This window comes from Phaethon aethereus (assembly GCF_964289735.1).
Source record: "Phaethon aethereus genome assembly, chromosome: 2".
Lineage (NCBI taxonomy): Eukaryota > Metazoa > Chordata > Aves > Phaethontiformes > Phaethontidae > Phaethon > Phaethon aethereus.
This window is the reverse complement of record NC_138582.1, coordinates 116,134,314-116,144,529: the sequence shown is the minus strand read 5'-3', so window position 1 is coordinate 116,144,529 and position 10,216 is coordinate 116,134,314. Positions and strand designations below refer to the sequence as shown.

The 10,216-nt window shown below is 35.2% G+C and overlaps 1 protein-coding gene across 1 annotated transcript in view; it reads right to left on the bottom strand.

The window, feature by feature from the left end:
• Positions 1-3,119: 3,119 nt before the first annotated feature.
• Positions 3,120-10,216, bottom strand: part of GOLGA4 (golgin A4) — a gene marked incomplete at both ends in the record, with an annotated part of 73,956 nt that continues 66,859 nt past the window's right edge. The window contains 3 exons of the mRNA XM_082014819.1: positions 3,120-3,149; positions 4,885-4,971; positions 10,034-10,137. Coding sequence (XP_081870945.1) covers positions 3,120-3,149; positions 4,885-4,971; positions 10,034-10,137 — 221 coding nt within the window. The remainder of the gene's footprint in view (positions 3,150-4,884; positions 4,972-10,033; positions 10,138-10,216) is intronic.

The window sequence follows — 10,216 nt, the reverse complement described above, 5'->3', positions numbered from 1 at the left end:
TGCTATATTCTCATGCCAACTTTTCAGCTGTCCATACGTCTGTTTCACAGGTTGCGATCTCTTGAAAATCTGAAGATTTCCACTGACTTCTTACAGTTCAATGGACTTGAATAGCTCTTCTTATGAGAGGGATTTCAGCCTGGAAATGTCTCAGCTAAGGATGTCTCGAACAGGAATAAGAACAGAACTGGTGGATCCTTTCAAAAGAAAAATGATACCAAAGAAGTTCCAAAATTATACAGTAAATAAACTTTATTTCATCTCAGCTCTTGTCAGATTAGTGCTGTCAACTGTCACAGATCAGCATATGATACAGTCATGTATTAACTATTTACAATTTACAGTAATGTACTTTTTCTCCAGAAAATATAAGTACAAAAGCTAGGAGTAAACAAATGAGGTACGGCAATTTGGATTTATTGTAGGCAAAAGCATATAGAAGTGACCTTTAGCAAACAATCATAAGATCAAATCGGGAGAGAGTAGTCATCAAGAGTGCCTAGTTCATCAGGAAAATCACCTCAACCGCTACCCATCCAAAAGTGTATTGCACAATTCATTCAAAAATAAAAAAATAAATAGAAGAAACAAACCATTTATTTCAACTCTTAAAAAACACCCAGTAAAGCCTGTATAGAGATACAGTAGTGGGCAATTCCTTCCTAGGATAAAGTCTTTTCTCTCCTTTAAAAAAATAACCTTTAACACAAAATAGAAGACAGTGTTCAATAGAAGAGAAAGAAGACTCATCACCAGATAACCCCTGATTAGCAGTTCTTGTCAAGGCAGTTTAACTATATTCATGGTCCAAAGGTGGTGCTGAGTTTTGGTTCTTGCTGTTCCATTTGTGACCTTGAATAATAGCTTTTCTTCTTGTCCCTTCTCAAGGGACAACAACAGCGATATGAACATATTTCTAAGCAGCAGTGTCATGAGACATTCTTATCACAATTTCTTCAAGATGGTCGTAGCCATGACTAGAGGAATGAAAGGTTAAAACAAATGAACAAATGTTACCTTATTGAGAGCAACTCAGAAGCACTTGATATTAAAATCATAATGACGTTGTTTATTGATAGGAGCAGGCGATGGAAGGATTTCAGGTAAGTCAAATTGGCAAATTATTGATTTCAAGCAAGTAATTCCATGCCAGTATCTTCAAAACAGTTGAGAAAGTATGACAAAAACCAAACAACCTGTAGCAAAACAGTCAGAAGTCTCACTGGAAATAGTCTACCACATTGTTGCATCTTAATCCAATAAAAACCAAAGTTGTCCTTTCTGCATAAAGCTTGTTGTCAAAATGGAAATGATGAAGTAAAATTTTGGGGCTAGCAGAAAGCCTCCTCTACCAGGAAAATATTTATTGCTTTCACAATGAAGTATGCATCATCTGAATTTCTAAGGTTTATACATGCAAGAATATTATCCCATTTGCTGGCTACCTACTGACATAATACTACTGACTCACAGAAATTCTTGAGATAAAGTAAGAAACTACAATCCAATACTGAGGTCTGAACAGTTTCCATACATATTATCTTAAGTTACAAAAGTATAACAGGTAATTGCTGACATGAAGGTCAAAATCAAGCCCTTCTGCGATATGCTTCAAATGTGGCTGAGAAGGCCCGAACTTCTTACACCAGCATTGTACATAGCATGATGAGAATTTAAGTTTCAAACACGCTTTCTGCAACAGTGTTGTAAATAGCTTTGTCCTATCATTACCAACAATTGAATTATTTTCAACAGAGGGCTAGAAAAAACAGTTGCTGATTTTGTCAAGAAGTGATCAAGGCTAGGAGGCAAACGGTCCAAGCTCTATTGTGTTTTAAGTGCAATAAAGTGCATCTGCTATTGTATTCCAAGGCTTAAAAGAACACAAAATAAAGTATAAACCATGACTGTTTGCTAAGATGAATAGATTTTTTCCTTTGAAACAGATATTATTTTGTGTTGAAGGCTGAATCTGCATGACTGCAAGAGAGGAAGATAGCCTGTCAACTGCATTGTGACCACTGGCAATGGAAACAGCCTAAATTAATCCATTTTGCTCTGGCGGTGGTGCAGGCCAACTGCTGCATTTCAGCCAACAGATAGCGACTGCTTCGCATGCACTGAATCAATCCCTGGAAATTGTGCAAAGCTTTTCAGTTGCAAAGCAGGAAAAGGAAAGTTGGGCTGACTGTATCCTATGGAATTCATCTGAAGAGTTTATTAATCATCATACACCACCACCAACTCAAATTATAATCTTATCGGGCAGCGCATGAAGTTTTACCTGTGTGCTTCTATATCCTACTTCTCTCTCAACTGCTAGTGCTTGTCTGCTGCTGGTTTAGCTTGGCAGGTCTGATGCAAACTGCATCTTTAGGCCTAAATCAGCTGTTGCTTTTCTGTAACACTACAATTAGTCTTGCAGATTCATAATGAAAGTAGCTTAACAAAACCTGAAAACAGGCACAATAAACGGAGAGCATAAAGCTCCCCAAATTGTTCTCCCTAATGTCTGCTCTAGCTTCTCTTGATACCAAGCCAAAGCTCTGATTCAGAAAGGTGCTGATGTTTAAATGCAATCATATCCTAATTCCTCTACAGAGAATATTTCATCAATCTTTTAAAAAAAAAAAATCCTTTCTCATATTTATAAGATGCAGTAATTAATTTCAAGCAGTATAGTATGTTTCCCATAAATCTTATTTCCCTATTCAGAAAAGGAGCTCAGAACATGAATAAAGACAAAACAAAGCCAAGTGCAATACAATTTAATATTGCATATTAATTGATTTGAAATCAGATTTTTTTTTTTTTCTACAACTGAGATTCCTGTAGCTCAGTCAACATTTCAAGTTATGCGTATAACTCAAGATTGGTTTTGATCAGTATTTACCATTTTCAAACTTGGCTTTGTAAAGCAAAACAAAATTAAGGGTAGAACAAAGCTTATCATACAAATATAGAACAAAAAATTTGATTTTATTTTTAACGAACAAAAGCAGGCAAGAGAAAAAAGCAGACTGATTGATCTCGTACTACAGGTTTCATCTTTAAGTAAAACAAGTATGTATTAGGCTTCACTCACCCACATGCTAACTAAGCACAGACTGACGGGATATTCAGAAGATACCACTGCGAGGTGAGGCAAACTACAAAGCCAGGAAGAAAACAGCTTATTGGACTACTTTGTTAATAGTGTAGGTAAGAACTCTGTGGACATCTACTGCTTATGGATGAGACTGCTGCAATTAGATCACAACAACTATGTAGTAAAAGCTTGATTAGTAGAGATACGTTGATCTAGCATATGTTTATTGAGCTAGGAATTTGTTAAAAGTTTTAAGTAGAAACCTATTAAATATATGCCCACTAAGACGCTGAATAATTATTCACAGATACTTGGTACTTCACATACTTATTCTTTTCCAGTAGCACAGTTATTTAACAATTTACACATTAAAATATAGACATTTTGGCCATAAACTAACACACAGAAACAACAAAGATTTATGTTAAAAATGCACATTTATGTTGTACTTCAGTACTTTATGAGGTCTAAATGCTGGACATTTTCAAGTACCAGCATCACTTGGATATTAAGTGTGGAGAAACACTACTGTCATGTTAGTCAATGTCAATAAATAAAAACCAAAAAAACAAGCATATTTCTTGACAGAATAATTTATGAAGACCCCTCCAACAGTCCTAAACAGAATTACAAAAGACTCGCCAGAAGTTTACAGGAAAAATGTTAAAATATTAAATGATTTCCTCATATTTGATACTTCAAGCAGGTGAAATGCTAGAATTTTTTTTTAATTTGTTTCAATGGATCAACAGGATTACAATGTAATTGCTTCAATTGAAATGTAAAAATGTTCAAAATGTTACCTTATTTTCTTCCTCTCATTTTAATTCCTAAATAATTTACTAAGCTGACCCACAAAGAGAGGGATCACAGTGTTGACTCCAGATACAACACAGAGAAAACTATTACTGCAGTTTTTATATTAATAAAGATATCTCCAATACATAAAATAGTAATAGTAATATCAAAGAAATGTTCATGCTCATATATCTTTTTTTTTGTGTCTGCTTTTCAAACCCAAATTCATCTTTCTGGTAAATAGATCAGCTGGTAAATACCAAGCAATTGTCACATAGTAAGAAGTATACTTAAAGTGAGAAGAAAACCCCAACCAAACAAAACCAAAGTGAAGCAAAGACTCTTAATTTTGACCTGTCCTGACCCAGAGTGAACCTAACATATGTTGATGTTTTTTAAGTACAAAATTAAAGCAGGTTTTAAAAAAAGAAAAAAAACTTGTCAGGATACTCACTTAAGATAAGAATGACCTACATGTACATCTCACTTCAAACACATGTATCCCAGGTGATTGAGCTAACCAGTTTCCTATTCTACAAGCAAAATGGCTCTTATTTTTGCCAGAAATTTTATCCCAACATTGAAAAATCTCTCAACACATTTTTCATGAAAACTGGTATGACTCCACAGCAATTTCCAAATTTAAGAAACATGAATTTTCTGTCAGATTACTATTTTGATTAGAAAATTCATCTGCAGAATAGTAGCAATGACTGAACTTGCTTTGTTCTGTTGTACCCATAGCTCTCAGAAATACGGTTTAACTGATGACAAGAAATACTAGTTAAGAAAATATGCTTGCTTTTTTTCCTCACTTTTGTTATAAACTCAAACCTACAGCTGGAATTTGACATTCCACTGAAGAAGAGGGAAGGAGGGAAAAAAGGAGTTTTCTTGAATGCGGGAACAGGGAAAAAGGAGACTTAAAAGAAAGTTTCTAATTCCTTATTCCTGCAACCTAATCTCTTACATAAACTTGGTTTACTTATATAACTTACCAATGGTCGAGCATCTTCTCGTTCCAGTATCTTCTGAGTCTGATCTGCTGGGAACTTCAGCACTGTTGTTATAACTTTGGCCATTGTCTGGAAAAAAAAAAGGTCATCCATAGCTAATTTAATAAATTCCATATTCACTAAAATGTAATATTTTAAAATGCATTTCATTTAAGAATACTGGATGCTATTTTTAGTAATGCCAATGGAAAACATAGTGAAACCAGTAAGATATAACTACTTGTTTCACGTTGTATGTGCATGATACGTGATGTGAATTATATGAAAACCACAAAGTCTTTACTTCACGTTGTCATAAACTGCAGCTATTGTAATACAATGTAAGCTCTATGATATCTATGCTCGAATACTTGAAGTCCATTAACAAGACAGTGTACCGTTACAAATACTGGTCGTATCATATTTGATCTTAACAGGGCCTTTCTCAAAAATACATTTTGGGCACATGGCACCTGAGAAAGTCCTTATAGATTCAACTATATTTGCATCATCCAAATATTTTGTAAAAAATGAAACATCAAGAAAGTAGATCCCTATGTCAGATGTGGAACTCCAGTTACGTAAATATTTTTATCAGGTATACAGTAACCCCATATTTAAATAGAAAATCATGTAGCCATCCTCAGATGGAAGGTGTAAAAATATAAAAGCTTTGTGCAAAATACATAATGATTATTTCCATTTTATAAACAGATGAGTGGCAAGAAAAAACTCCAAAAGGCATAAAGCAATGTTCAGGTGACTTTTACAAGAAAGGCCGAAGTAAGAGCTACAGTGCAGCTCAAACAGAAGGTGATTGCTACAAAAGCAGTAACTGCTGCTCTTAAAGAATGTGGATGAGATAAGATTGCTGCTCTCGACGTCTACTGTTTATTACCAGTCTCACGTGTGGAATGAAGAGGAAGGCCACAGCAACAAGGCAGGACAAAGATGACTGCAGCTAAAAGTGAGAGGTAAAGCCCTAATTTGCAATGAGTGTTTCAGTATATACTTAACTAGGGATCAAAATGAAAGAAGGCAAAACAAGCCAAGCGCTGTTGAATCCTTTCAGCTCAAAATACTTATTTTAACATACTAATAGTTCCCATATTTAAGAGAAAAGTGCCTCTATGGCAGTTCCAAGATACACAAAGGACTGTGCTCAGTGCCACAAACTAACATAATACTTTTCTAATTTATTTTGCCAAAATACTCATCACAATTATTTAGGACTAAAAGATTAGAAAGCATTGAGCTTACAATCTATTCAAACTCTTTGTAACAGATCTATCAAGAAAGCCCTCTCCTAACGTTTTTCTACATGACATAATGGCATGCAAATATTAAAGAAAAATCTACAAACACTGAAAATACCCCATGAAAGCATAGATACTTATATGCCAACTTAAGTAGAGGGTATCTAAAACCTTCTTTCTGGAAAACATCCATTTTGTAATTTATCACTAGCAATGACTTGAAATCATCTCCAAGTTTTTGAGGCCACTAGGGAGATTTTGTAGCAGAATTATTTAACGTTATTCACAGTTGCATACTTATGAAACAAAGTTACAAGGATTGCAGAACTTCGGATACTATGTTTAACACAGGCTTCTACTATTAAAAAAAACCCTAAGAACTCTTCAAGTGTGTACGTACACACATAATATGCTCCTGTGTGTGCACCTCTGTATCTACCTATAGAAAGGCCCTGAGCTTTCCCAAACATAATAGCTAGTTCTGCTGTAAGAGATGACAGTTTGCATTCACATTTCTTTTTACGAGGCTGACATATTCAGGTATGCCATCTCTGAAATAAGTACTTTTTTCAATGATACTGATCAGTGCCCTCTATAATTTAAGAGCTGCTGGTCAAAGGCAGAACCTTCAAAATCAAAGTTTTACAGAAACACCCCTTATTTTTCTGCAATGTACAAGAGCATGTTGATGTGTCAGGAAAATAGCTGCATAAATTTACTATCTCTGACACACATGTGTTCCATTACATTTTTCCATGTACCTAATCAATATCAACACAAACATTTACTACAGACATACAAGCCTTGGATTGATTTTCCGGCCTCAGAACAGACTCTAAACAGCATAACAAAGTTACAAGTAGAGCATCTAGGATTTCTGCAAGATTTAAGATTTAGTGTGAAGTACAGCTGGATACTGCAATTGTTCACATGCCTGTAGAAAATCTTATTTTATTGGACCTAGTGCTTTATGCCATGTATTTCCAGGTTCAGATATTCTGAACAAGGTGCATGCTTAGAAAAAGCTGGCAATCTCATTTCATGTACCCTGCCAAGGACGAGGCAAAAAATGAAGTTGGACTGGAGGGCAAGACAGTAAAATCCCCCAGCAAAGACATGTGCAGTTTACAAAGAATGTGATAGGTGACGCGTTATGACCATAATTCCTGACCCTTCGATACTGAGCCACCACCAACCCTCAACATTTCTCTTATGTCACCAGCACTATAACACAACTGGTGCATTCATTAATGTCTCAATAGGATTCCAGGATCATTTACGAAGCTGCATAAATGGCAATCCACTTTAGATAGTTTGCACAGATTCTCTTGAACTCCTTTCAATAAAGAGGAAATAATGTCTCTAGAGATCACCGGTTCCACTGCTGAACCACCTCTGAGACATGGCATACATATCTGCACTATAAAAGGAGACAACCCTGCACAGAGAAAGGCCACCAGAACGACCTTACAAGAGAAAATTAGAAAAAATTGCCTTGTCTGGTCCAGGAAAACAAAAGCTGAGAGAAAGGTATGTCTGTACTGAGCAGGTGAACTTCAATACACATCTTTTAACTCAAAGACTATGTTGAGGAAAAAAAAAGTGTACATGTTAATATTTTGCTAACACATTTAGACTGTGTATTAAAAGATTTGCATTGTGATCAATCATGGTTTTCCAGTCAGTGTAGCAGGATGAAACCAGGTTTCAAGACACAGTTCAGTAAACTGAAGATTATATGATATAATCCCTATGAAAGCAGACATTAAGCTCAGTGTCTCCCAGCAACACATGTAATGGTTGAAAGAAAACCAGCAGATGACATCAGCTCAAAATTACTTTTTGAAGCAAAAGTGAAGAGACCAAAATATCTTCATATTTAAATTAGGAAAAACACTAGCTTTCATTTGATTTTAATTTTCCTTTGTAAGGGCCAGTACAGCTACAATCGAATAGAGGACTATACAATACCGGAAATACTTCCCTTCTTGCAATACATCAGAACATTTACTGTCAATTAGAAATTGCTATGAGGTAATCAAATTAGTATGAACACACAATAGAGAGGAATACAATTATATTCATTTTTAAGAACTCAGTCATCCTCCCTTACCTATCTATCTACATCTAACTTCCCAAGTTAAAAATTGTAGTGTTTTGAAAATTATTTCTGCTGGTTGCTTGTTTAAATATACTTCCCCTTTCAACAATATCTACTTTCAACCAATGCCTTCTCAAGTTACTGTACGAACCAGATGTCTATCTTTTCCGATTTATTTTTTCTCCTCCCAATATTCATCTGTTTTTTAGGAGCCAGTGTGCAGGCAATGTTGTAATGGCATCTTCTGGAATCCCCAGGGCAAATGAATACATACATATGTCTACAAACGCATACATACATATAAAAGCATACATAAATTTATTATATATAATTTTTCATATAACTTTTAATCAAAGCAATTGGAAGAAAGACCTAGAGTCAATTTACTTTAGCACTGATTGTTGTTTGTTGTTGTTATTGAAGACATCAACTGCAAATTTTAGTATACCACTGTTAAAAAGGAAAAAACCCTCACAATTTTATAAACCAAAGTTTTGAGGCATGTATAGTAATGTTTTGAAGATCTGTAAGAAATAGCCCTAATGAGTGAAAAACAGGTTTCAAATTAGGTTTTCTGGAATGCCAATTTGCTACATGCATCACCTATCTGCAATAGTCATCTGCAGCTGTCTCAAGACTTGTTTGAAGCTGAAACATTGCTGACATGTTTTTTAGCATTTTCACTTCTCTAAGTCCCTCACGATTCAAAATCATAAAATCCAGTAATACACATATTTTTCTTTAATTATTTCAGTTGTTTGTTATTAAAGTAGGAGAGCCGTCCAATGAGCCATAGGCTTGTAAACAGAAGGTAGCTAGTGATTCTGGATTTTTTGGATCAGGGATCTGTATTTTTAATAAAAAAGGCATTAATATCAAAGTGAAAAACGGGATAAAAAGAGAGAGAAAGAGGAATCCCATAAGAACAAGATGTCCTGCACAGACCAAGTTTTCTTCTGTACAGAGCACAATGAGAACAAAGCTCATTAACATAGAAACCTACATAAAACCTCTTTGCTTAATAGTAGTCCAAGTTGAAAGCAGGGCAACAAAGAATGGAAGAACTCCAGGGAGGAGAAAAAAACAAACAGAAAAAAAATCCATCCACATAGCCTTTATCATCCAAGAAAAATGTTTGTGTTATGTCATACCTCTTTTGAACCTGGTCAATCTCTAAGCATCAGTATTGTTAAAAGCTAGTAAAATTCCAACTTAGGAATGATTTCACAAGCTTGCAGCATACAACAAGAAGCCTACTGTGCAGTTTTTCACTACTTTTAAGAGTGAATTAATACTCTCTAGAGAAAGTATGCAGATTTGGGAGCCCTCTAAAATATCTTTAAGTAACAATTAAAGAGGTATTTCACCATCTTCAGAGCTACAAACTATTATTTAATCCAACTGTTACTTATCATGTTTGTGTCAAAATGAGAATCAAAAGAGCACTTTTGCTAATACCGTGCATACCAGCTTTCACAGTACATTAAGCTTGACTGACAACAGGACTTCTGCTAGTAAAACCATATCTGCCTATAAAGATTTTTGTTGTCTTAGGTACATTGGTGAGATATGTGACAATACCCCTTCCACCACCAGTCATCTTGGCATGCTGACAAAGTTTTTAAAGTATGGATCATGCCTCTTCAGGATTTCACTTTTTTTTTCCCCTATTGAACCCTGTGTCAGTAGTAAACAGCATGTAACGGATGACAAACAGTACTTCAAGTTGATACAGCAAAGATGATAAACTGCATTCTAACCTGAATCATGTATCACCATATTCAACTTTCCATACCTTTGTCTCACGACCCATCATATATTCAAAGACCACTTTCCTCAAGTATTCAAACTCCGTAGGCTCCCCAAAGAGGGAAACGTCAGTATGGTGAAGGTTTCCATCTGTATAAACAAAAATAAGAGAATATTCTTACTGAGAGTCACTCATATGAATCTAGGTTTCACTGATGAGATGAAATGG